At 43.0% G+C, this 27,609-nt stretch overlaps 1 protein-coding gene across 1 annotated transcript in view; it reads left to right on the top strand.

Moving 5' to 3' along the window:
- The window catches only part of LOC122817033 (trichohyalin-like), a 1,834,860-nt gene that overhangs the window by 1,611,873 nt on the left and 195,378 nt on the right, over nucleotides 1-27,609 (top strand). Inside the window, exons 15-16 of the mRNA XM_044090165.1 lie at nucleotides 8,154-8,326; nucleotides 20,091-20,190. Coding sequence (XP_043946100.1) covers nucleotides 8,154-8,326; nucleotides 20,091-20,190 — 273 coding nt within the window. The remainder of the gene's footprint in view (nucleotides 1-8,153; nucleotides 8,327-20,090; nucleotides 20,191-27,609) is intronic.

Genomic DNA, 27,609 nt, shown 5'->3' on the forward strand with positions numbered 1-27,609 from the left:
CCCCCTGGACAGCAGCCCCAGGGAAGGCAGAGATATAAGCAGTGGACTACCTCCACTTCAAAACCAGGAAGTTCTAAGCCACCCCTTATGGTAAGAGCTCACAATGACTCACCTCCTCCCGACCTCCCCTCTGCCCACCTTCACTTACCCCTAGGAGGAAAACTCTGCTTTCACTCAAGCACCTGGGCCACCATTACCAAGGACCAGTGGGTTCTGAACATTGTGTCTCAGGGATACAAATTCTCATTCCACACCCTTCCAACCTCAAAAGGGTTCCCAGATCTATCACCAAATCAGTGGGCAGAGGCTCAAAAGCAAATCCATTCCCTGCTCTCTTTGAGGGCAGTAGAGCACGTTCGTGCAGAACAGATAGGCCAAGGCTTCTACTCCAGACTTTTTCTGGTGCCCAGAAAAGAGGACACCTGGCACCCCATCCTCAGTCTATCCATTCTAAACACTTTCCTGGTGATCCCAAAATTCAAAATGCTCACCCTCCAGCAGCTGCTACCCATGCTCTCCAAGGATGCCTGGCTAGCCACCCTGGATCTAAAAGAGGTCTACCTTCGCATTCCTTTCAGGGAATCATGCAGAAAATATCTCCGCTTCAGGGCAAGATCTCAACACTTTTAGTTCTCTGCGCTTCCCTTTGGCTTATCTACTGCTCCCAGAGTTTTCACAAAATGCCGGGCTCTGGCCATTGCCTTTTACAGACCAAGAAATATTCAAATTTACCCCTACTTACATGACTGCGTTATTCAGGCAGACAGCCAGGAAAAGCTGCTCAAGCAGCTGATCTTTGTAAAGAGCCTACTAGGGTACACAGTCAACGAAAAGAAATCAAAACAGGTGCCCACCCAAAGGATAATCTTCTTGTGAGCAAGTCTTGACACAGCATCCCAGATGGCATACCTTACACCAGAGAAACAAATTTTGCTGTCAGCCTACTTCTCTTAACTGGCCACCAGGCCCCAGCTTTCAGCAAGGAAAATCCTGCAAGCTTTGGGGTTCGTGGCATCTTACGTACTTCTCAGTGCCAGACGGCATATGATGAAACTTCAGTGGTACCTAAAGAGCCTTTGGTGTCAGCACTCTCTAGACCTGGAAACTCTTCTACCTATAATTCCTTGCTTCAGAAAAGAATTTCTTTGGTGGGCAACAGCATGCTCCCACAGCAAGGGACTGCCCTTCTCCCCACACCCTGCCTCCCAGACCGTCACCTCAGATGCTTCAGACTATGCTTGGGGTGCACACCTGGATGGCAGGTGCATACAGGGTCAATGGAGCCCACAGCAAATCTCCCTGCACATCAATCAAAAAAAGATGATGGCTGTGCTGTACGACTTGATAGCTTTCAAACCCCTTCTCTCTCCAGGGGTTCTCCTGGTCAAAACAGACAACATCACTGTGATGTGGTACATCAGCAAGCAGGGAGGGACTCGCTCCTACCCTCTCTACATACTAGCCATGACCCTTTGGCTCACAGCCTCTTCCATGCAACTACACCTGTTAGCACAATACCTACCAGGCTCTTTCAACTCCCTGGCAGACCAGTTAAGCAGAAACTTTTGGACCCACACGAGTGGCAGCTCAACAGAAGTACTGTCTTCCTAATAACAAAGAAGTGGAGAACCCCGAAGGTCGACCTCTTTGCCTCCCACACCAACCATCAGCTCAGCAAATTCTGCACCAGGGAGCATAACTGCATGGCTTGGAAAGTAGATGCCCTGTCCTTCCCCTGGTTCAACCTCTAGGTCTATGCCTCCCCCCCCCCACCTTTCTCATCCCCAGGGTACTGCTCAAAATCAGGGAGGAAAAACCAAGGACCATTCTTATAGCGCCAGACTGACCCAGACAGCACTGGTACCCCTTGCTGTGCAGCCTGTCCCCTTTGCCTTCATGGCATCTTCCTCAAATTCCAAACCTCGTAACCCAGAGGGAAGGGGAATTCATGCATCCCCAATTGCAGACACTCAGTTTGGCAGCTTGGCTTATTCCCTAACCCGGAACCAATCTGCCATCCTCAGTAAACAGGTTCTGGATGTTATCCGTGAGGCCAGACGCCCTAGCACCTGAATGTCTTGTGCAGATAAATGGAAAAGGTTCTGCACCTGGATCCAGGCTAAGTGGGCCAATACGGCATAGCCCTCTCTCCCTCTCATCCTGGATTACTTAGCTGACCTACTACACATTGGTCTCTCTCTCTCTCCTCTAAAAATTCATGCCTCTGCTGTTTCTGCTCATTTTCCTACTGAACACCCCCTTTTCCCACACCCTTTAATCAAGCAGTTCCTCAGAGGGGCTAGCAACTTGAGGCCCCCCAGAATGGCACCAGCTTGGGACCTTAACTTTGTCTTGGAAAAGCTCACCCTGCCTCCTTCTGCAGAACTAAAATGTCTCTCCTGGAAGATAGCCTTCCTTCTCGCCATCACTTCAGCCAGAAGAGTCTCTGAGCTGCAAGCACTCATGGCTGTGGAACCCTTCATCATCTTCCATGCAGACCGGGTATCCCTCAGAACTAACCCATCCTTCATGCCCAAGGTGGTGTCCAGTGTGGCCCTCAACCAATACATTCATTTGCCCACCTTCTTTCCTAATCCCCAGAACAAGGGGGAAAGGATTCTTCACACTCTAGATGTGCACAAACAGCTCAGATACTATCTGGACAGGACTAAATCCTTCAGAAAGTCTGATCAATTGCTGGTTAGGTTTGCTACAGGGGCAAAAGGCAAAGCCATCTCTAAACAAACCATTTCCAAATGGATAGTGCACTGCATCCATTTCTGCTACAAACAGCATGGTAAGCCTCTCCCCAGGGGGGGTCAGGACGCACTCCACCAAAGCAGCCTCTACCTCTGCAGCTTTCCTCAGAGGAGTCCCCACTAAGGACATCCTGGAGGCTGCCACCTGGACATCTGTTCACACTTTTACCAAGTATTACCACCTGCCTCTCTTCTCCAAATCCAGGGCAGGGTTTACCTCTGCAATCTTCCAGGGCAACCTAGCCAGCCCCTAGCTTCCTTGACTGCCTCCACCCATTTCCTCAACTTTGGGAATCTCCCCAAATGTAATGACTGCAACAGTGAAACATGAAGAACATAGTACAGTTGTGTACACTTACCATAAATGTAGATGTTCGAGTGTATTCACTGTTGCAGTCCAGGTTTCCCTCCCTCCATCCCCCTTTTTTCTCTCTCTCCTTTTATTACCATTCTTCCTTGTTGTTCTCCTTTCCATACAAGGGACATATTGGTATTTATTTTCCACTGGTGGGGTTCATCCACCAGAACCTGGCCTCCTACTTTGGGCGCTCCTGACAGGTTAGGGCAAGAAAAACTGATGTACTGGCATCGGCTGCCTTACTTTATACCACTGACGACCTGATGTCAGTCCTCAAGCAACATCAACCAACACAGAAATACTAAGTCTCTGGTATTCGGGACGGCCGAGTGCTACTCTGGCAGGGATAACCCAAATGTAATGACTGCAACAGTGAATACACTCGAACATCTACATTTATGGTAAGTGTACACAACTCTACTTTCTTGCGAGTGGTAAAGTATGTAAGTAGCTTAATACTTGTCCCCAGCATCCTTAGTAGCTGTATTTGTTTGCTAACAGTCCTCCACTTGGCAGTTTTGCAGTGCAAATAAATATTTTATGCATGAGTTTTATGCCACCTGTCAGTTTGTAAAATGAAAGTAAGAAGCCTCTTTATAACATTGACTTCTCCTTTTGTTGTCTGCAGTGTAACATTTCTAGATCCTAATGTTAATTTTCTTATTTTCTGTTTCTTAGTCCTAAACTGAATAATGGTGCATCTCTAGCTATTGTTACAGAAGTAGAATAGCCATTGTTTGGGAACCCTGAACTCCGCCCCAGCAGTAATTTTCAAGTTCATTTCATTTGTCAAACCTCCGACCACCATAGCTTAGCTGACACATCATCATGTCCTACAAATACAGAATTTGGCTACATGGTATCCATTCGGTCAGGCATAAATAGGGGTCTCCTTAAAGCCCCATTCCCCTGATAGCAGTTAATTTGCACATGGAAGATGCTGACTTAATTTTTTTTCCGTAAAATTTTCAGGTGGTGATCATTGAATTCTAGAGTCTGTCTTTTCCCTGTGGTGATAAAGTAGAGAATACCTTAAAGGAAAACTTTATGCAGAAACTGAAACACTTGCTTTTCATCTTAATCTTGATGTTCTGTGTTAACACCAATTCCTCAGTATCTGTTCGCAATTTGTTAGGCATACTTGGAGCCTGCTTTACTGACTCTTTTTACTTTCATAATGATTTTTTTTTACATTTACACGTGTTCTTTTTCTTCCTGCACAGATCATCTGGCCAGCCACTATATGTCCCATCCTTCATGTTTCCAATCACTGAGGAGAGAACTTACTGTAACATGGTAGTCATCAGGAAGTTTTCTGCTGTAAGCCTAACCATCCTGCCTGATAGCTGAGATGCTCATATATACTTTAGTGAAGGCCTGAGGCACTGTCGCTGGAGAGTGCATGTGCTTCTGCATGTGCTTCTTATGCTTGACGACCACTAACATGCAAACGTTTTTCTTGGCAGAGCCAAGTGCGTATCCCAAGTCTCTGCTCTGTTTGCTATGAGATATCAGAATAGCAGCAGACCAGACCATCTCCCCTCTGAGTGAATAGGCTAGTATCAGACATTTACTTCCCAGGTCACTAGTCAGCCTCAGATCAAATGGGTCGCTGGCTGGGCTTTATCCCTCTCTACCATGAAGATGATGTCCCACAATTCATTTGTGCTCCCTTTAGTGGGTTACAAGCTGAACACATCACATCTGGTGGTTTATCCCTGCATTCACTTAGGTTGTCTGTGTTTTGAGACTTTGGCTCCTTATTTTGTCTCTTGATACAGTGTTGCTTTTTTTTTCTAATTGAAATTACAGTAGTTAACTTTTTCCTAAATGTAAGCTGCCAAAAGACTTTCATAGTCACTTAAATCCCTTTCTTCTTAAAGTAAATAAATTGCAGATTTTTCAAAGTGCCACCTCCAGCAAGGTTCTCCCTCATCCTGTACACTGTCTTAATTAAGTGTCAGGTACTAAAGTCCTGGTTTGCTTACCTGTAGCTGACATTTTGGCACTTCAAAGATTTAGTAAGTTACCTTCAGCCAACTTCTGCTATTCCATACAGTCTTTTTAAGTTTCTGCATTTAAATGGGTAATGTTAACACTTCACTGACCAAAAAAGGGAGTGCTTACCAGTTTGTAACTAACCTGTACTCTTCATATAAAGATTTAACTAATAAGGTAACTGTTTTGAAGAGAGTTTCTGATTTTGTAGCATTTTGCTGACCTCATTATGATAGTGGTCAGAATGTAAAACTGAGTGGTGGCTTAACAGTGAAAAACTGCAGAAAGATAAGGTATCCCCTGTCATATAGTCGGAGAAAGAAGTTTTTTTTTCTCAGTAACAGTTTGAGATTTCACTAAGTGGATGTTGGTGGGACCTTCAAAACAGGAGAAAAAAAAAACAGAAATGAGGAAATTCAAAGATGTTGAATGTTTTCTTAAGACTAAACTATACATACAGGAAATATGGGAGAAAAAAGAATAGCAAGGATGAGGCCAATTCCCCTGGAGAGTGTAATTATGTTTTAAACAACTATGTAGTTCAAAAACCTGTGTTCGAACTGAACAGAAGTACCATGATTTTAATGTATAGGCCTTGTTGTGATTATTAGAAGGACTCATTATAGAGTGAACTGTTTTACTGCTGCTTCCATTGGCCTGTGCTTTTTGGGAGATGTTAATGTGACTCCTTTGTATCCAGGTTTAAAGGACAGTACAGGTGGGAACTACCAGAGCAGCAACAGTGTCTGTGCTTATGATGATGATGATGATGATGATGATGACGACGACAGATTCAGAACAGTGATGCAGATTTTCAGGAATGCCCCAGAGGGTGCTAGGTTGATCCATACCTGCATGGATTCCGTCACTTGGGTTTGAAAGTTAGGATTTATTTTAGGAATGCCTTGCTGAAACCAATGACAGTCCTTTGAACCTTGCATTAGCTGGCTAGCAGGAGGGAGGTTTACAGCAGCAGTATTATATCACCATTTCTCCAGTTACAGGTAGGGTTTACCACCTGTCCCACTTTGCGAGGGACAGTCCCTCTTTGGGCAGTTGTGTCCTGACCAAAAATATCACAAATGGCAACTGTCCTGAGATTGTAGGACATAATTATGTCCCATATTTTATGTAATATTTGCATAAAATAGTTATTTCTGTATCTAAAATACCTAAATGTTACAAGAAACAGAATAAGCAACTAAACTGCTATAAGAATAAGCTTTTATTTAGGCAAAAAAGTAAAGTTCTATCCTTTGTACTGACCGTGGGTAAGTGTCGGCCTGTAAAATCTGATGCGTGTCCCGTAAATGTCCCACTTTCGCCATTTGAAAAGGTGGCAACCCTAGTTACAGGAAACCATACTGGGAAAGAACTTCACAGTCTTCCTTACTGAGTTGCAGTTGCATAATTAGTCGAGGGACATCAGATATAAAAATCATGTCACTTGTAGTATGGTGTCACTGCAACCTGACTTGATTGGATGGCACAGTGGCACAGCAGTTGTGTTGTCTCTTCCCAGCAAGAGGTTCTCCGGTTCGATTCTCGGCTGGGGTGCCTTCTATACAGAGTCTGCATGAACTCCCTGCATTTGTGTGGGTTTCCTCCGTATGCTCCGGTTTCCTCCCATGTTACAAAGACATACATCTGGATCGTTTCTCCCCGGGCCTCCACTGAAAATTGGCTTCATCCAAGTCGGACTTTCCTGGTAAACAAAATGTTAATTAAAATAAGTAAATAAATGTGATGCATTTTTCCCTGTAGTAACTGCAGCCTAAAAGAAAATTATTTGATGTAAACACACATTCCAGGTTATAACAGATAAATAATTTATAACAAGGATGTCTTTTTGAAGGAACAGTGTTAAGCAGACCTATGACATATTGTTTAGGAACGCTGTCACATAAAATGTTCTTGCGAAATGAAACTCTTTAACTTGTTATGGGGAGGGGTTGTACAGAAGATATAGAATAGCCACAGATAAAGATTTGTTTCAAAAAAGATTTCAGTAAATTATTTGCACAAGGTGAAAGTTTTTAATATATGTTAAGTGCATTGTCATTTTATTAATTTATCTGAATAAATTCACTTGTAAAGTAAATGCTTCAGAAATTCTAGTAGTAGTATTAGAGCTAAATTTGGTTGCATTACACCCCCCTTCCTTGCCAACCTTAAGCTTATTTATTTTTTCTTAAAGGGTGAGCCAGGCCTGTTCACTCCTGAGTTGGGAGATTCGACACTGACTGAGACAAGAGCATAATTAGATCCATTTGTCACCCATTAAAGGTTGGGAAACATACCTTGACTGACCGAGGCATGAGCCTAGTTGCCCATTTGTTCCCTTTGTAGGCAAGAGCCAGTCACCAGAAGATGCATACAGTCCTTGCTGCACCCCCTCCCCCCGCCTAACCCCTCCCTGCAGTGGCTGTGGCTTCCACAGTAGCAACTGTCTACTGAGATGTGTGCATGTACTGTTACATGCCAGTCCTGCTAACTTTCACCCTGGCCCATAGTGCCTTGTGCAAGGACCTGCTCACAGTCATGTCTGGTTTAGCATTGCAGCAGACAGGATGGTTTTCTTCCCTCAGAATGGGCAAACCAATGTCGGCTGCTGATCCCATCCTACCCTGCCCTGATGTTCCTGCCTTCCATGCTACTAAATGAACATTGGTCTTGTGGGATATAGTCAGGACCATCTACACCACTGAGCTGGGCTTGTTTTCCTCTGTATGATTTCTCACTCAACAGTCTCACAGAATGTGAAGAAAGGCAAAGGTCTCACAAGAGCGTAATAAATGTGGATAGTTGGTCTTTATTAAGCAGCATTTATTGATCATTAATAAATGGTTAGTACATTGACAAGTTGAACAGGTAGATACTTAATATTGTAAGTGTATTTTCTTTAAATGTAAAAAAAAAAAAGTAAAACATTTATTTTTTGGGGTGAGGTTGCCTACCTATAAAGCTCTTTCAGCATTTTTGAACACCTTTGAAAATGCACGTAGTACTCTGATGTGTGTATTGGTTTGCTTTTGTAGAAGACACCCTTAGTGACTCCTCTACAGACAGTTTGTTCTGGAGTGATGAAGAGTACAACCATGATATTGATGTCACAACAAATCCTGATGAATTCCAAGATGGGGAGGAAGGATACTTCGAGATTGTGCGTTGCATATGTGAGGTGCAAGAAGAGAATGATTTTATGATTCAGGTGAAGGTTTATTGCCTAATATACCCATTATAGCAAATGCTTAAGACTTCGCAAATAAAGTACCCTGACTTGAGTATAACAGCTGTTTACAGAGCACTTTGTTTCAATAAATGTTTTTTCTTTGTGTCACTCCTCTGTAGCATCTTTCTTGCTTGTTTGTCCTGAAGTTGTAAAAACTGTTCCAGTGTGTAGCTGATATCATTATACCAAAAGCTATATTGTTTTTATCAAAATTATCGCAAAATGAATATACGGGTAAAACTGTGTAGGTGGTCTTCTGTTTTCTATCTGTGTCACAAAATCCCCAGAGCACAGAAGTATATTTGGGCATGCTGTGAATGTTTGTTGCCATGTGTTCTCCTGATGAATGCTAATATTACTCTTTCACCAGGTTTCCATTATCATTTTTGTAACAGGTTGCTGATCAAGGAGCTCGGAACTGCTTAGACAGTAGGCTTAGAAGAATAAAATCAGTCATAGCTTATTTACAATTCCAAAGCGGGTTACACAAGTAAAGCCCTCTAGAAACAAGAATAGCTCTTCACAGTTCTGTATTCCCACAATTCATAGGTAAATAAATGGTAGTAACTTCAACAACTTTATAAAAATTCATTGTAATACCCTAATGCATAGAAAACCTGAGAGTACACTCCAAGTTTGGAGAATAGACAGCTGTTAAGCACCTTTCTGTGCTTCTTCAGTCTCACACTAGAGCATTAACAGCAGAAGTATTTTCACAGCTTTAAATGTTGTAATAATCTTCACTGTCTCCCACACAAAAGTGGCTCGTAAAGCCATTCGTCAGTCTCCTCAAACTGTCTATGTAGCCTATCAAAATCAAAACTGTGTACTGTTAGCACTCCTCAGTGCTAGAAGTCTGAACAAGAAGTTAACCCTTCTTTCAGATGTTCCTCATTCTTGAAAGTATAGATGTTTCTGTAGTTACTGAAATGTGATTTCAGAACAGTGGTAGCACCCCACTGTGCAGGATTTCAATGCCTACCACACTTTCAGGTCCGACATAGAAAATGTGAAGGGGGAGTGTCTGTTCCTAAAAACATTATCACATCCTAGATGCGTAACCCAGGACAATGAGGTTGTGCTCCTCCATATCCTTTTCACTGTAAGTAGAACTCCATACCATATTGTAGCCATCTGCTGTACACCTGTAGCCAGTGAGATATATCTAAAATAGTCTCCCTTTCTGTCATGCCTAACAGTACACCACCTCAAATAAATGCCCAAAAGGATTCCTACACATACCAACTGCTTAAAGTCTCAACTAGGGGCTCAAAAGTATTGGACCTGGTTCTTACTGTGTGCACCCACTTTACACTTTTCTGAAGTATTACAACCTGGATATTTCTTCCAAGCCAACACCAGGGTTTACCAGAGCTGTCTTACAAATTCTCTTGCAACCCTCTTGTTCTTTGGTACAACCATCTCTAAGTTTGTTAGCTTTGGGAATCAGCCCAAGAAGTTATGACTGCTGCAACAGTGGGCAGCATGATGGACAGAGTATAGTTGTATTAGGAACTTAACATCATTTTTGGTGTTTAAGTATGGCCACAATAGCAGTAATATTCATGCCTTCTACCATTCTCTCCCTTTGCTTTCCTTGGTCCTTTTGGACTTGGGGGTGGGTACCCACTCATTCTTATTCCTTATATCCTCCTCTCATTCTACCTCAAACTGTGCTGTCCTTTTGTAAGTTGACCTAGTGTGTAGAGAAGTTGTTTATTAGGTTAGTTCTGGTTGAGCATCCTGGTAAGGGACCATTTTATTAATTGGGCTTCCCATGCTCTGTTCTCAGACCTTACCACTAATGATAGCAAGGGCAAGAAAGAACTAAAGATGGCATGAGCATACATACATTCATTCCTCTTTTATACTGTGAGGATAGATGAAGGCTGCCAGCCTAGCTAGATAGAATTTTGTAGATAATTCTGTCGTTTGTAAACATTAATGTAAGCCACAGGCTTGTTCTGTTAAATGTGAAAAGACTGTATTGGATGTTGAACTGAAAAAAATGTAATAACAGTGCACTCTGCTGTAAGAAAGCTGATAAATCAAGCATTGTGAAATTCTTTGATCTAAAACTCTGAGCCGAGATGTCTAGAGGGAGGCATTCTGCCTATTGTTTTGAGGCCAGAGTTAATGGCTAGAATTTACATGTATAATTTCTTTTATTGCTCTGGCTTCCTGAGTTGCTGCAAGATCAAAAGGGCTATTAACCTCTGAGTTTCTGTTAGCCTGGGAACCAGAAAGAAATGATGTAATCTGAAATAAATCAGTGCTACTGTGCTATCAATTTAAGGACAGAGAGACTCAGAGCATTTAGCGTTTGTCTTGAGAACATCCACCTCACCAGCACTCTGCCTGTGTTCTTTATATAAGTTTATTTTAGAGCTGTGTTTTCTCTTAGATATAGCTAGGAACCAGGAAGATTAGATTATTTTTTTCTGTATTGATGTCAGAACTTTTCTACTGTATTATTTTAAGTATTTCTCTGTGATCTCTGAACTTGTGACTAGCACTGTGTAATAAGAAGTATTGTCTCGTGTTTTTATTATTTATTAAATATCTTTAAACCTTTCAATGGTGACTGTTTTGTGTAGAGATAATTTAAGCTCTAAGAGTACATTGCATGTATTTAGTGATACTGGCCAAGCCACTCCAATAAGCCTTGACTGTTCAGTTGCACTTACTGTTTGGATAATAATATTACACAGTAATAATTGGACACCCTTTCTTAAGAGCCTTTTTAGTAGTTGATAAATATTATTGGGTGGTGGCAAGTGGTACTACCGTATAGTCTGGGTAAAAGGGGCACAGCTGGAGAACCTGTGCCAGCCTTCCCCAGGAGTGTCTGTGTGGTTGTATATAACTCTTATCTCAAAGTGTGTGTGTGTGTGTGTGTGTGTGTGTGTGTGTGTGTGTGTGTGTGTGTGTGTGTGTGTGTGTGTCAGCTACTTGGGCAGGGACACGAAGCACTGGTTGGACAGAGATGGTGCTGGAGGTTTTAGCTTGCCCACTAGGCTGAGATCTGGCCCTGTAGCTGTGCCAGTGGGGAGTCGTATTGGGGACCTGGAGAGAAAGGGAGAAACCAGCCCCAGACTGACTGTGATCTCTGTGTGCTTTTAAGGGAAAGTGTACTCTACTTTGTGTGTATTTATTATCCTTTCCCTGTATGAACGCCCCTCACTGGTGTTAGTGGTGAGGATTGAGGCTCCTTGATTGCTGGGCCAGTGCACGGGCGTCACATAAACCATTGGTGTGCTGATGTCCAGGCTGAATAACATCCACCCAGCTAGGAGAGGAAAGGGTATAAAGCTGTGAAAGTCAGGCCAGATATCCGGTCCTTTGGTAGCAGAAGTTCCAAGATGATGTCCTTCCTTAGATCATTGTTGCAGTATTATCTTGTCAAATCTAGACATTCAACTAAGGTATCAAAGCCAGAATCCTTCCATAGAGCCATATGTCGACATATAAATTAAGCCCACAGGCATAAGGGTACATAAGCGGACATATGTGCTTAAACCCCCCCCCCCCCCAGATTGTCTCACCACCAGTCCAAATACAGGTCTCACACCCATCCTTCTCTTCACTGGTTCAGATAAGTACCCTGTTGAGGAACCTTCCTTTCTTTTTCTCAGTTGTATTGCTGTTTGTTGCTCTGTTAGATGTCAACTTAGAAAGGAAAGTGTGTTTGTGGTAGACAGAGGCCCTACAAGTATCTCCACTCCCAGTGCCTTTTCTGCTTAGGGGTAGAGCACAGTTGTAAAAACTGTACGATCTGCCAGTCTTTTATCCCGAAGACATTAAGGACTTGAATTTTCATCAGTGAACTCATTGAGAAAAGCAGCGTTTAAAGCATTTCACCCAAGTTAAGATGCTGGACCCCTCTACCCCGATGTCCTGCCTGTTCATAAAAAGAGATTTAAGAGGCCTAGGCATGAAAGCATTGCTGCTCAGCCAAACTCAGGCATACCCACTGAAGCCTTAGAACTCACAGTACACACCATAAAATGTCTGACTCCTGCTACTGTGACTTCACTGGAGACTGGTTTGGCATCTAAAGTGTACATGTCCAAAGTGACTGTAGTTACTGATGATGGTGAAAAGGGGTAACTCCATATTTTTATTTTAGAGGGACCAAATGGCATCCTGCAGATTTTTGTTGGGAGGAAATCTCAGGATCAATCATCGAAGTGTGTCAGGAGTCAGAGCCTCACTGGTTAGTAAAAGCAGACATCACACCAAAGAAAAAGAAACAGAAAACCAAAAGCATTTCTGCCCCTCGGACATCCCAGGAAAAAAGTGGGTGGACTTCTCTTAGGCTTGTTTAAAGCCATCATGGCACTCAAGCCTTACTCCTTTAAGGGGGCTACCCCAACTTTAGAGCTGTTCCCCCCCCCATGCTTCTGTATCACCTGTTCTAGAGGCTTTCCTGGATGCTTTTGCATCCACTTCCACAACACCTGACTCGTAGCCTCCAGCCCCTAAAAGGCCTGATAGATTTTACGAGGTTGCTGAGGAATCTAGATCTGGGAGGCTTTCCTACCCAAACAAGTCTGTGACTACCCTCTGCTTCCATCTTCCCCTTTCCAAAATGCTGTCCTCATAGGTTCATAGGTATGTACTAGGCTAATGGCCCTGAAGCCTTTACAAGCCTAGCCCATATGATTGCCCTGGCATTGTGCCAGCCGACCTTAGTTCCCAGTGCCTCTGTCGAGTAAAGCAACTGGAGTGAATTTTCTATTTCCCATCCACTCATTAAGATTTCTCTTGAAGAGGGCCAGGTCAGTGAGGTGCTCTGCTTGACATGTATGTGAAGTCTGTGCCACAGCATGGGCAGTCTCTGGGTTTTGAACCTGTCCCTCCAGCAAGTTCTGTTGATTGTGGTAATGAGGTTGAGGTCTCTGGAGCATGTGGTGTGGAAAGATTGGGATTTCTTTATTTGTAGCATTTCTAACAGAGATGGGTCAGACATGGCTTTGTAAGTCAAGCATAGATTGCCTCTGAGTAGGCGATATGAGAAAGAGAATAGTTGGAGTTTTTTTAGTCTGTCCATATAGGACAAATGTTTAAGGCCTAGATCCTCTTTGTGATGTACTTTTGTGGCCTCTCCAGTTGTTGCAGGTGTTTAGTGAGGTGCATGCCAAATGGGGCATTGTACTCAATGATTGGCCTAATGAGAGAAGAGTAGAGGGAGACAATGACTTCTTTCTTCCTGGATGCAAAACCCTTAGTAATGAGATGTGCCACATAGAAGGCGAACCTAACATCCCCAACACACTGGTTACAGGACACAAATGGATCTTTTCTGTCATTCATCATGGGTACAGAATGACTTGGAAAGAACTTCCCTCATTTGTAGGCATTCCTCTGCCTTCTCATAATTAGATTCAGCTGCTCTATGCTGTCATCCAGGCTCTAATCCAGCAGGGTACAATAGTGCCAGTTCCCTCACAGTACGTATGAAAAGGATTCTGTTCCATCCTATTCCTTGTACCAAGAAAAGAAAGACAGGAGACCAGTTCTGGGTCTCTCCACTCTCAACACTTTTCTACACGTCCCTTCTTTCAAAATGTTATGTCTTCATTCTCTGTCACATTTTATTTTGCCTGTGGCCCTCTTAGTGTCCTTCACTCTAAAGGATGCCTGCGTCCACATTCCTATCCTCTCACCTTACAGGGAAATTTTGAGGTTTTCTGCTGGTTTATCCCATTTTCACTTCCTTGCTTTGCCCTTTGGGCTTTCTACAGCCCCAATAGTCTTCGTAAAATGCCTCGCCCTCATCATAGCCTTCTGCAAGTCACAGGGAATACAGATATTCCTCTACAACCACCAGTCAAAGTGGAAAGTCTGTCCACTTACTTCGTGTCTCTCTTCTCCCTCTCCAGTCCTGTATGTCAAAGGAATTCCTTATAGTTCTGGAACTCATGGCAGCAACCACACCCATGGTTCCTTTCGCCAGATTGCACATGAGGAAGATGAAGTGGTACCTGAAGCCCACCTGATCCCAACATTCACATCCACTGGATGCACTTCTTCCACTCATACCTTGATAAAGAAGGAGATCATTTGGTGGATAGCAGAAAATAAAGCTCAACCATGGACTACCTTTCAAATTGCAGACACCAAAGCAGAAGCTGCAAACAGATGTATGAAATGATGCATGGGGAACATAAACAGGCAACCTGAGAGTTCAGGGACATTGGCCAAAAAACATAAAACCAGGGCACATTAATCTCAAGGACACTACTACAGCCTCCGCAGACCTTCAGCCACCATTGGAAACCAGGTCTTTTAAAAGTGTCTACAGACAGCACCGCTGTCATGTGGTACTTAAGCAGAGGAGCACCATATCTTGCCAGCTGTGCTGACTGGCTGTTTTAGCTTGGGAGCTGGTCACAAAAGCAACCCCCCCCCCCAGCAGTTTACTTTCTGCCACTTGTTAATACCTTGTCATACAGTCTAAGTAGATCAAGAGAAGACTCCCAAGAATGGATGCTAAACAGGGAGAGCTTCCTAGATGTAGTCCCCAAGTGGGGGTTGCCACAGGTGGGGATCTATTTGCCTCCATCAGCTACAAACAACTTCCACTTTTCTGCCCCAGAACCTACAGTCCTCAAGCTTAGAAAATGTATGCAGTGTCCTTTCCTTGGAAATGGAAGTATCTTTATGCCTTCCCTCCACTTCTTCTTCCTAATGTCTTGCTAAATATACAAAAGGGATGCCCAGAGCTCCTACTTGGTGACTGCCTTTAGACCAAGGCAGCATTGGTCCCCCCTTCTCTTCCATTCAACCCAGGGCCATTTCCAGAAACTTCCCTCCATAGTGGACTTGAGTCCTCATCTGAACCTATTATCCCTCAACCTCTCTCTCCCCTGATACTGTTATCTAAATATACAGTCACCCTGTTTTTTTTTTGTCTGACTTCATGTTGCAGTTCCTGTTTGTATTATACTAACTTACCTTCAGTTTCTGTAAACTGTTTAAATTTGTCTATATTAAATCATTGCTGTTTAAGTTGTATCTATTTTTAACCAGTGTTGGCACTTTGTCTAATTTGGTATAATTATTTAAATTATACATAAAATTATTGTTGAAATGTTTTTGTAATACTTTGGAGCTTTACTCCCTGGGCCTCTGCTGAAAATGGGCACCTACCTATTCGTACTGTCCCAGTTATCAAATGTCATTAAATAGATAAGTACCATATGGATAATAGGATTCTGACCCCCTTTTAGACACCAGTTCTCTTAGGACATGGTGAAGTTTCCCCAGGAGATGAGGCATTCTTCCACCAGAAAATCTTTCACAGACAATTGGAAAATATTTTCAGTATGGTATCTGTCTGAAAAAAAAGAGAGAGAGAAATAGAACCCCGTTCTAGTTAACATCACACTGGTCCTCTCTCCTGTTTGTGCAAGCTACTGAAATCTGGAGTAACATACTCATTTATTAAGGCACACATGTCCGCTATATCTGCTTTTCTATCTCTGGATTCTCCTCTTCTGGCTAGGATAGAGGTTAAACATTTCCTTAATGGTGAACTACACTTGCCGCTACATAGAAAAGCTGTTCCCCTGCTTGGGATTTCAATTTATGCTGGAAAAAACTTGCTCTTTCTCTCCTTTGAGCCAGAACCTCTGCTTCTCTCAAATTCTGTACTTGGAAAGCCGTTCTGTCAGAATCTCAGAGTTGCAGGCCCTTCCTTCCTAATTTTTCACAAGGATAAGGAGTCATTAAGGGCCAGTCCCACTTTCATGCATAAAGCGGTAAATGAACTGTCCCTTAATCAGCCTTTTAACCTACCCACTTTCTTCTGTAATCCATAAAATGGGGGGTGGGGATGGAGGGATCCTTCATTCCTTTGATGTCCGTAGACATCTCAGATTATAATTAAATAAGACAAAAGTTTATTCGCAAATTGGACCAACTATTTCTGTCATTCCAGGATTCAAAACTAGGAACCCAGTTTCTAAATAAACTATTGTTATAACTGTATGTCCAAACCTTTGCTGTTTGCTACACTCAGTACAGCAGACCCCTTACCTGTCCAGTAAAGGCACATTCTACCAGAGCAGTAGCCTTTTGCAAAGGTTATTGATTCTGCGACCTTTGTTGAAGCAACTACTTGGTCTTCTGTACACACATTTGCAAAACATTACAGAATGGATGCCTATTCTAGATCCAGGACTGCTTTTGCCAGGCCAGCCCTTTCTGGTTTACTGGATAGTTTTCCTATACAATATCCTATCACTCTTCTTTCATCATAAGCTTTGGGAGTCACCCAGCTGTTTGGAGTACTGCAACAATGATCTAAGGGTGAACATAGTACAGTTGTGTAAGAACTTTGCAGTAATGGTACATGTCCTACTGATCACTATTGCAGTATTCCTTCCCACCTGTCTTCCCGCTGCTGTTTGTAACTGATTTTTCCCCCTTTTGGACTGAGGGGATTATCTTGCTTGTTTTTCCCTTCTTAGCTGACCTACTTCTTTTTTTCTTGTGCTTCTGCTGGCTTCCTGGCTAGGAGATAGTTTGAGGATTTATGGTCATACGTTTGCGTATGTATGCTTACACCCAAGGACTGAGGTCATAATGTCAGACATATGGCTGTATGGAAGGATTTTACTTTAGTACCCTGGACAGGCATCTAGGTTATTTGGTGAGATAACCTTAACAGTTTGAAATTCTGCAGCAGTGATCAGTTGGACATCTACTGTTATGGTAAGCTGTTACACAGCTGTACTTTACTACTTCAACAATGGGAATACTTGAAAATCTGTACTGTAAATTTATTTTTTTGTTGCTGTTTGCTCAAGTTTGAATTCCCCGATATGGAAGTATCATCAGTCAATTAGTTTGATCTGGGTTATATAGATGAGCAGATAACTGCCTCATTGGGAGATGATTCTTGTCTAATTTGTGTCAAATTTTCCTGCTTGGTAGCAGAAGCCTTTGGGTGTTAAGGCTATATGCCAGCTACTGAGAAAGTAAATAAATGCATAGTGTGTGGGAACAAAAGATTTCCGCAACAAATGCCTTTTGTGCCTTGGGCCTGAACATAACATTGCAAATTGTCCCCTTCATGCAAGTTTAAGCAACAGGTGATCAAGCCGTGTTTATGCCTGTTGTTCCACTGGGCTCTCAAACAATTCAGTGAAGGGTCCTCCGCTTGCTGTTTCAGAGTGCTTTCTTTTCAGCTGTCCTTCATTATCACTACTAATAGCCAAGCTTTTTTCTTAATGGGGTATTTCACCTTAGGCTGGTTAGAAAAACTTGTGACCTCTTCTTGGGATCTGAATTTTTTATTAAAGAATTTTATGCTTACCTGTTTGATGTGATTGTGGCTTCAGTTTTATTTCTTGGAAAAACATTTTCATTTTGACTGTTACCCCAGGCAGAGGGTGTCTTTGATAGTCAAACTGTACCATTAGGGTTTGGTTGCTGTTAGAACTAATCCCTGTTAATTTTATATGCTCCCTACACCCCTGCTACTTGAATATATTCTGCTTCTTTCGGCTTTTTCACGGTTAGGGGTCACCACAGCGGATCACCTGTCCCCACTCTACCTCCAAAACAAGAGGGATATTCTGAAGTGCCACAGTCTTTGACTTAAATATTTCCTTCAGCGCACATTTAGTCTCACTGTTTCGAAGATTGCATTTGTGAGCCTCACAATTTCAACAAGAACTTGGGAAAACCAGTCTGAGTTAAGACTTTCCAGAGCTGTTTGGGTCTTGTCATTTTGGGAACATCAGCTTACACAGTAGGTCAAATAATGCTGCAGCTGTAATCTTAGTACTCAAGACATCTACTAGGATAACCCTTTACACACCTACTTCACATGGATGAAACCAGGACTTCCATGACCAGTAATGACTGTAGAATAATGTAGAATTGGAGTACAATCCATTTGTGTTCCTGTAAAGCATATACTAACAACTAAAATTAATCTTCATTGTTTGAGAAACTTGTATAGAACTTAGGACCTCAGCAAGGTAAAGTTTCATGAAGTAAAATTCTGGACAGGGACCAGTAATGAATATTGCAGTGTGTGTGCGCTGTGTTAGCCTATGCCATATGGGGTGATTACATTTCTTTTATGGATCATAAAAATGTGGGAACATTCATTATCTGTAACAAAGAAACAACTGGAAGGGAACTGTACTGAGAGGTTCCTGGTTGCTGAATAACATTTCGGTAAAACAAGGAGGACAATAATTCTGAGATGAAATTAAGTACATTGGAGGTGGTGGAGTTTTTGTTTTAAGGGAGTGATTCATGTCTGTCTTCCTTTAAAGAATCCTACCTGGGACTTGAATTGCATGATTGACACATCTGCCTGTCCCTCTCATTCAAATCTATTTTTTTTCGGACTCATTGAAGTTTCTGTATTGAAAAATGCTTTTCCTGATGGCCATGTTTTCTGGCCACAAGCTCTGGGGGGCTTCATTGTCATATATGACTTGGCTGTCTTAAGGACCACATATGCCTTTAAAAGAATCAGTCCATCCATTTCTTGTTTTTTCACTGTGGAAGCAGTAACCAACAGAGTAATAGAGGGAGCGCGACCTTCACACCCTAGATGTGCACTGACACTTCAGCTCGTGTTCTACCTGAATAACCTTGTGAACTCTGAAAGAATGGAGCCATTGTTAGTATGCTTTTCTGTAAGGAGAACATGTTTATTGGGCAGTTAATTAGCAAACCTTTTCCAAGTAAAGTGCCAGTTTTAGTGCCTTCTGCTATCAGTTAGCAAACTTCACATTAGAGGTCACTCTGACGGGGAGTACTTGGTTCTCCTGTTAAACTTCATAGGTCTCCATTTTGGATGTTTATGCTCTTGCTACTTGGTCATTAATTTACATTTTCATCCATGAGTCTGGGAAATAGGCCTTTAGTACTTCAAGACTCAGCCTTTACTTCTTTACCATTTCTCAGCTCTTGCCTCACTGGGATTTCTGTACTGCTTGAGATTCTTATCTATCATAGGCCACTGAGAACAGTCCCCAGTGTCAGGTGAATGAGTACAGTCTTTATCAGAGGCTCTGTTAAGGGGGCGCAGCACACATTGATGGGTTCAAGTTATTTTCTTGCCCCCCTCTATCTAGCTAACCCCACAAGTCATTAGCTGCTTTTGGAGATTCCCATAAGTTGGGAAAGTTTATATTTGTATATAGTTGTATCGTATAGGTGCCAGATCTTCATTTTTCCTTGATTTGTAAGAAATGTGTTTGGGCAAACTGCCAGACTTTGAGGCTAAACACCCCTCTGCTGCAGATCATGTCTTCTTGGCATGCTCAGGAGTTTGAGTAAAAATAGTAACATTGAGAGAGGAAGAGAGGATATCCCAATCATAGACCCAATAAGGTGGGTCCCTGCACAGATTAGCTGTTGTTTATGGTGTTCGTGTCCTTGCATTACTGTACTTTCCATGTACTGCTGTATTTTACTTTGTTCTACTGATGAGGTATCTCAGGTGTTTAATCCAAGCATGAATTTCTTATACTGCTTCTACAGCTGAGTCGTCAGACTAGTGCTTTGAAAACTGAAGACTTTAATTATCGTGGATTATAAAACTTTGCAGATGTGGTTACCCATCAAGTAGAGTTTTCTAAAGGAATTTTACTAAACCTTTATGAAACAAAATGAGTTTTTGAACAGTTATGTTTAGACAGTTAAGTCAGAGTAGTCTGTAAGGTATATTGTCACTGATAGAATACTTTTTAATGTGTTTCTCTTACAGTGTGAAGAATGCATGTGCTGGCAGCATGGAGTCTGTATGGGGCTTCTAGAAGATAGTGTGCCAGAAAAGTACACCTGTTACATTTGTCGACAGCCACCAGGTACCTACATTTATTTACTCTAATATGACTCCATTACAGCAGACAGATTTGTTTGTGACAAAGCCAACATTAACAGTTAAGTTTTTCATTTCAACACCTTTGAGTCATCACGCAAGATATAGGCAAACATACATTTTTGTAAAAGAAAGCATACCATTGTTAACATGTTCACAGTTGCAAACGTTATACATCATAGACATGCCTTTATACAATTATCATCATTCCAACATTACATTTCTGTGTAGTTCTTCTACCTTTTTTAATGATCCCACTTTCAGTTCGTTTTTCTGTGTTACAGTATTCACTACTTCAGGTACAGTTGGTTTAGATATTGATTTCCATTGTCTAGTAATTGCTTTTTTGGTAGCCACCAGAATTAAACTTAAAGCCTTACTGTGTCTGGGCATTTCTGATCCTGTATCTCAGCTCAAAAATAAATGAATGAGTAAATTAATAATTTCCTTATTTACACACATTTGCCCACCCAATATTTCTAAAAGAGTACTCTGTAGGGATTATTTACAGTTTGCCAACTCGTTACTTTCCAAAACATATGCTGCCAGTTACCTATTTCTTCCTCATCACACCTTCAACATTTGCCATCTACCTGTAGAAAATTCTTTGGAGTTTGCTTTGTGTATAAAAATATCTATGCAAACACTTCCAAGCAAAAATCTGCGCCATACATATGTCATCCAGTTGTTTCCTTGGGAATTACTTATCCAGTCTCTCGCAACAATTCTTTCTAACCTTCTCTGATTTATCCCTATAGTTATTGTACAATATTTTATATGCCCCAATAATTATCCCTTTTTTAACAGCAGCTTCTGTTTTAGATTCAACTCAAAACTACCAGAGCAGATCTTTGATTTACATTTCCTCTATCCCTTTCTCTTTGCCTATACTCTGATATCCATCCATCACCATAGGGAATGCAGTCTCTAGCTTACAGTCCAAATGTCTTCATAGCCTCTTCCCTTTGTGTTATCTTTCCTTCTCTAGTTACTTGCTTCCATTACTTTAGTTCTTCTGCCAGTTTCCTCCTGTAAACTCCAGGCCCCTCTTGCGCATTCTCTGTATTCTCTTGCAGTTATCCCTGCTGGAAGAATTTCCTTTCTCCAGTCTCACAGTTGTTTAGTTCTTAGAATACTTTCTGCTACTTTATGAATATAATGCTCTGTGTGGCTGTTCTATTCTCCATAAGGATATGCATCCAAAATCCAATTCTCTCCTTATTTCTTGAATTTCCCCCCTACGTCATCATTATCCCTTTCTATTTTTAATTGTATCTTTCTGCTGGTATTATGTATGTGAGCCTTAACTGCATAGCTCTAAAGTATCCCTTTAAATCAGGTAATCCTAAATCACCTTTTACTTTTGGAGGGTTTAACATACCCCACTTGACCCTCGCCGTCTTTCCTTTCCAGATAAAATCTTTCAAGTCTTATCTTAATTAATGTCCACAACTTCTCCCCTGGTTGATAAGACTGTGCCTGGCCTGTATGTAAAACTAAAGAGACTATAAAAACATTTTCACTTCTTGTATCTTGCTATCCATATCCATAAACAAGAGCTTCCGGTTTCTCAGTTTTTGTATTATCTTTTGGTTAGTCTCTTCACACATATCTTTAATTGCCATAACAGGATCCTTTTTAAAACGTACAGCTAATTTCTTAATTTTATTGTGTCCCCGTAAATATGGGTACTGCTGAACCAATTCATGCTTTGTTACGTAGCTTACAGCTATAGCCTTTTTTTATATTAATTTTATACCCTGAAAAAAATTGTCTCAATGTTCCACAACACTGATATGTCCTTTTTTTGTTTTGTAAGGTACAACATAATATATTGGTTGCAAATAAAGCCAATTTTTCTTGATTACCATACCAGTTATATCCTTGAATTTCTGAATCCCTTATTTTCTTTGCCAATGGCCCCAAATGTAATTGCAGATAACAAAGGAGAAGCTGACACCCTGTCTGGTTCCTCTGTTCAAGTGCAACTTGTCAGGGAGGAACCCTACTACTTTAGTTTGTGCCCTTGATCCCTCATATATCTTCCTTATTTACCTTATTATTGTATCAGGAAATGCAAATCGTTCCCTTGCCCTACTCATAAAATCCCAGTTTACTCTGTCATTTTCTCTGCATCAAGACCATCCAGCAAAAGCTGTATTTTCTTACGTTTTGCTTCCCTCTGGATCATCATTGTTCTGTTAATGTTAAGTGTTTGCCTCCCTTCCACAAAACCACATTGATCCATATCTATCAGTTTTGGCATGTTTTAGCTATTAATAAACACTTAATAATCATGGTTTAAAATTGAAATGGGCCAGTATGAAGTTGGATCTAATGGGTCTTTACCATCTTTAGGCATTACAGCCACCACAGCTTTCTTCCAGGATGTTGGTGCTTCTCCTCCTTTTAAAGTACTATTAAAAAACTTCCAGATCATTATCACTTTCTTCCCACTTAGCTTCCATACTTCCACAAGAATACCATCTAAGCCTCTGGACTTTCCTGTAGATTGTACATCACCATTTTTATCTCATCTCCACTTGTCTTAACTAATTATTGAGCCTCAAGTATTCTTAGCGTGGCATACTTAACTTTTCTATAAATATTTCCATTTGTACTTTTTCTTGATTTCCAGATTCTTCTGCTTTATACAAGGTTTCATAAAATTTCCAGAATATCTCTTAATATACCCTTGCGGGGGATCTCTGGTTAATTTTTTTGTTATAAGCTCCCAAAGTTTGGCAACAACCCTTTCTGCTTTCTGTTGCCTATGTCTTTGTGTTGAGTGTTTGTCCTGTGGAGTTATCAAAAAACAGTTGCTTAATAGCAATCTTTCTAAACTCGTGCATATTATCTAGATACTCCCTTGTTTTCTCTTTAGCACTCTGCATTTGCATATGATGTCCTTCTATTCTAATGTTGCAGTATTCAATAGTGGGTTTGCCCTTCTTCCTATCAGCTTGTTCGGCCAAGTTTCCAAAGCTTTTCCAGTCCCTGATGGTGCATCAGACGTTTGACGTGTTGGCAGGTATGTGGGCCATAAATGTGACGTCTGTGCGCATCAGTCCTTAGAACTTTTCAGCCGCCAGCCGTACGCCGGGTGTTCCTGCTAATCTCGGATGTCAGATCAGTTTTGCATTAAGATACGTGCCCCATTGGGGATTTTCTTCAGTCCTTTTGTATTTACTGTAGTCTGTTAACGTCCGGTAAGAGCAAGTGCAACTATGTCGCCAGGTTCTCCACAAAGACACCCACAACCAGTGTCTCTTTTGTTTGGGTAAGGATCACGATTATAAAAACTGCACCATTTGTAAGTTGTTCGTCCCTAATACCTTTCATCGCAGACTTCAGGCCCTTGACTTGTACCTTGAAAACTAGCTCCTTAGACAGATCACTCTCTGAACGGAAGCCCCGTCCGAACCACCCAGGAAGAGGGCCAAGCCCACACGGCCGTCTTCTTCCACTGCGCAGCCTGTAGCCACCGTTAGCTTGGCCGAGGAACCGGCATCTGCCACTTCGGATAAAGCAGGTACCTTTCAGGAGACCGCACAATCCAGAGTGGACGACACGTCTGGGGAGGATATCCCAGTTCCTGATTCAAATGCCAGGGGGGAACCAACTTCTGGGATGAGCGCTTCGGAGCAGGGCTCAGCCGCTCCTTCTATGACTTCAAGGCCGACTGCCAGCCAGACGTCAGCTAGGCCTACAAAGAAAAAACAGAAGACGAGCATACCGCTTCAACCCCAGAGGCCTTGCCAGGCTGGCAGGCCTTCAGTCAGAGCCTCTACAATGCCTTCCTGGCCCTTAGGCCTACGCCAGACCTCCCTCATGTTGCTCCACCTCTTCTTAGTCCCAGGCCTATTCAGCCTGAGACAACTCCTAGCCGACCTGCAGAAGAGGAAATGTCTGACTCCTCAGAGGACTCCTTGTCTTACTCTTCACAAATTTCTTCCCCTCTGGGGTATGGATCCCCAGAAGAAGCCTCTGCAGAAACGGACTCCCCTGTGGAAAACCTTACCTTCAGGGACACAGTCAATCTTATGAGGGAACATTTTAAACAGGATTGCTCAAACATGTCTGAGGCTCAAAAAAAGATTCTATGACCTGATTCAGATGGAATCTCCTAACCCGGCCCCTATTCCTGTTGTCCAGCCTACCTTCCTGGATGCTTTTGCAGCAGCATGCATGAACCCAGATTCCCATCCACCTGCCCCTAGAAGGGCGGACTGGTTGTATAGGGTACCTGATGCAGAAAAATTCCTTTTCAAATACCCGCCAGCTGACCCAGCAACTATTTCTATTGCTACTGATAGGGCTACCAAACTTCTCCCTACTACCACTGTCCTGCCTGCAGATAAAGACAGCAAGGCCATGGAGAGGTGGGGGAAGAAGCTATACACTTTGGCTACCCTAGCCTTTAGGGCTACAAATTACCAGTCACACATCGCCAAATAATCTTTGGCCTTACTGGATAAAGCTTCTAAGGAACTCAATGAGATCCCTGACTGCTCTGCAAAGGCATCCCTGTCTTCCTTGCTTGGACTCATCTTCCAAGTCAATAAACATTCCCTAAGGTGTGCATATGATGCAGCGGAGGCCTCTGCCAGGTCAGCTGCATCTGCCTCTGTATTGAGGAGATACTCCTGGCTGCGATTAAAGCCTCTACCGGATGACTTTAAGGCCAAACTCTTGGATGCTCCTTTGGATCATATTGCCCTTTTTGGCTCCAAGGTGGCTGATCTCCTCAAGTCACTTCACCAAAACGGGAAAGAGCTCCAAAATCTAAAGCATCTACTTGCCTCAACAGTCCCAAAATTTCAGAGGAACTGTCCGGCCAGGACACAATTTATAAGGAAGTCTTGTAGGCCCTCTGCCCCCTCCAGGTCTAGAAGACCACACAGGCGACAGTCTACTCAGCCAGAGACCCCACTTTCCAGAAAGGACAGGCAGCATCTGACTGCCTGCCCCCCCCCCCCCACCATACCTCTATCCTCCCGTCTCTTTCACTGCCTCCCTGCATGGGCCCTAGTGACATCCGACAAATGGGTTTTGTCTATTTTGAAGGAGGGTTACTTCATGTCTTGGATGTCTCCTCTCCCAAAACTTCCTATACCACTACCTACCCCCTCTCAGTGGTCCCTCCTTCCCGAGGTCCTAAACAACCTGTTGCTCCAGGACACCATAGAACTTGTACCCCCCTCTGCTCAAGGGAAAGGCTTCTACTCCAGAATTTTTCTCGTGCCCAGGAAGGAGTGACCAGCTTAGACCTTTCCTGCCTCAGCCCATTCCTGAAGGTCCCCTCCTTCAGGATGATAACACTACCCATTCTCTTTCCCCTCATCCTTCCCCAGGCCTTCATGGTGACCCTGGGCATCAAGGAGGCCTATCTACATATTCCCATAAAACCGTCCTCCAGAAAATTCCTCAGATTCAAAGCAGGCTCCTTGCAATTTCAGTCTGTGCCTTGCCCTTTGGGCTCTCCACTGCACCAAGGGTATTTACAAAATGCCTAGCCTCAGTCCTTGCTTACTGCCGAACAAGAGGTATGCAAATTTTCTCATACCTAGACGACCTGCTCATTCAAGCAGCAGACAGACAAACCATCCTTGCCCACACCAAAGGACCTCCTGCTGCAGTCTCTAGGGTTCCACATAAACTTCCCCAAATCCAAACTAAATCCTACCCAAGACATTGTCTTCCGAGGATGCCGAATCAGAACAGACCTCAGGATGGGATGGCCTTCCTGCCTCAAGAAAAAGTGCTTTCCCCTGACCCAACAACTTCAATCTGCCCTCCTTTCACCCGCCCTGATTGCAAGGAAATTCCTCAAACTTCTTGGGCACATGGCAGCCACTATTCCCATGCTACGCCTGGCAAGGTAACACATGAGTAAAATGCAGTGGTATCCACGCTCAGTATGGACCCAGCACTCACATCCCCTCAAGTTCAGGATCCCACTCCTCCCCTGCCTCCACCAAGAGCTGATGTGGTGGCTGGTTCAGATTGCCCAAAACCCGGGCTTTTCCCTTCTCAGATCATGCACACAGACGTGTCAGATCTGGGCTGAGGGGCAATGTTGGACACAAGAACAGTGCAAGGTTTGTGGACATACAAACACAAACAATGGCACATCAACATCAAGGAAATGTCAGCTATACTTCTTGCCCTGCAGGCCTTTCAACCTTTCCTCAGACAGGGCATTCTGAAGATCTTCACAGACAACACCACAGTGATGTGGTACCTGAACAAGCAAGGAAGGACGAAGTCATACCTCCTCTGCAGGCTAGCCCTACAGGCATGGAATCTGGCTGTCTCCCAGGGGATCTCCCTCCAGGCAACCTACATCCCATCCCAACACAATTGTCAGGCAGACTGCTTAAGCAGAACTTCCTCAGACAGTCGTGAATGAATGCTGTCAAGGGGAGGCATTCCTAGATTTGATCCACAGGTGGGGTATTCCACAGATAGACCTGTTCACCTCCTCCACAGACAGGCAACTCCAGAGCTATTGCTCCAGAACTCACGACCTGAAGGCTCTTCAAACAGATGCCTTATTAATGTCTTGGAAGGGGAGAATCCTGTACGCCTTCCCCCCTGCCCTCTAATCCAGAGTGTCCTACTGAAAATTCAGCAGGACTCACCAAAAATCTTGTTGCTGACTCCCTATTGGCCAAGGGAGCACTGGTTCCCCCTACTTCTTCATCTATCCAAGGGCAGTCGCCACAAGTTACCCCCTCAATGGATCTACTCACACAGCACCAGGGGACACAGATTCACCCACAGTGGAGATCCCTGCACCTCTCTCTGTGGCCGATAGGAATCTGATTCCCTTCAGACACCTGTACAATGAGGGCGTGCTGTCAGTCCTGCAGAAGGCTAGGAAACCAAACACAAGGAAATCATATCTCTCTAAATGGAGAAGGTTTTCTATCTGGTGTCACAAAAGACAGGTAGAGCCACTGGACAGTGACCTGCCTCTTATTCTGTCTTACCTGTGTAAACTGCAGAAGACAGGCTTGTCTTACTCCTCCATAAAAGCACATCTGTTTGCCATTTCTGCCTGCCTGCCTTTGGAGCTTCCACTAGCTTTCAGACTTCCAGCCAAGCTGTTCCTAAAGGGTGTTTTACACTTAAGACCCCACAGAAAACCGACTTCTCCCCCCTAGGATCTTAACTATGTGCTGGAAAAACTCACTCTACCACCCTTTGAACCAGCTGATAAGGCTGACTTGAAATTTTGCACTTGGAAAACAGTATTTGCTAGTAGCTTTGACTTCACCCAGGAGGGTCTCAGAGCTCCAAGCCCTTATGGCTACCCCACCCTTCCTAGTTTTCCATATGGACAGGGTCACCCTCAGGATTAATCCTTCCCTCCTTCACTCCCAAAGTGGTCAATAACCTC

The sequence above is a fragment of the Protopterus annectens genome, chromosome 12.part0, assembly GCF_019279795.1.
Source record: "Protopterus annectens isolate FY-2018-M chromosome 12.part0, PAN1.0, whole genome shotgun sequence".
Taxonomy (NCBI): Eukaryota; Metazoa; Chordata; order Ceratodontiformes; family Protopteridae; genus Protopterus; species Protopterus annectens.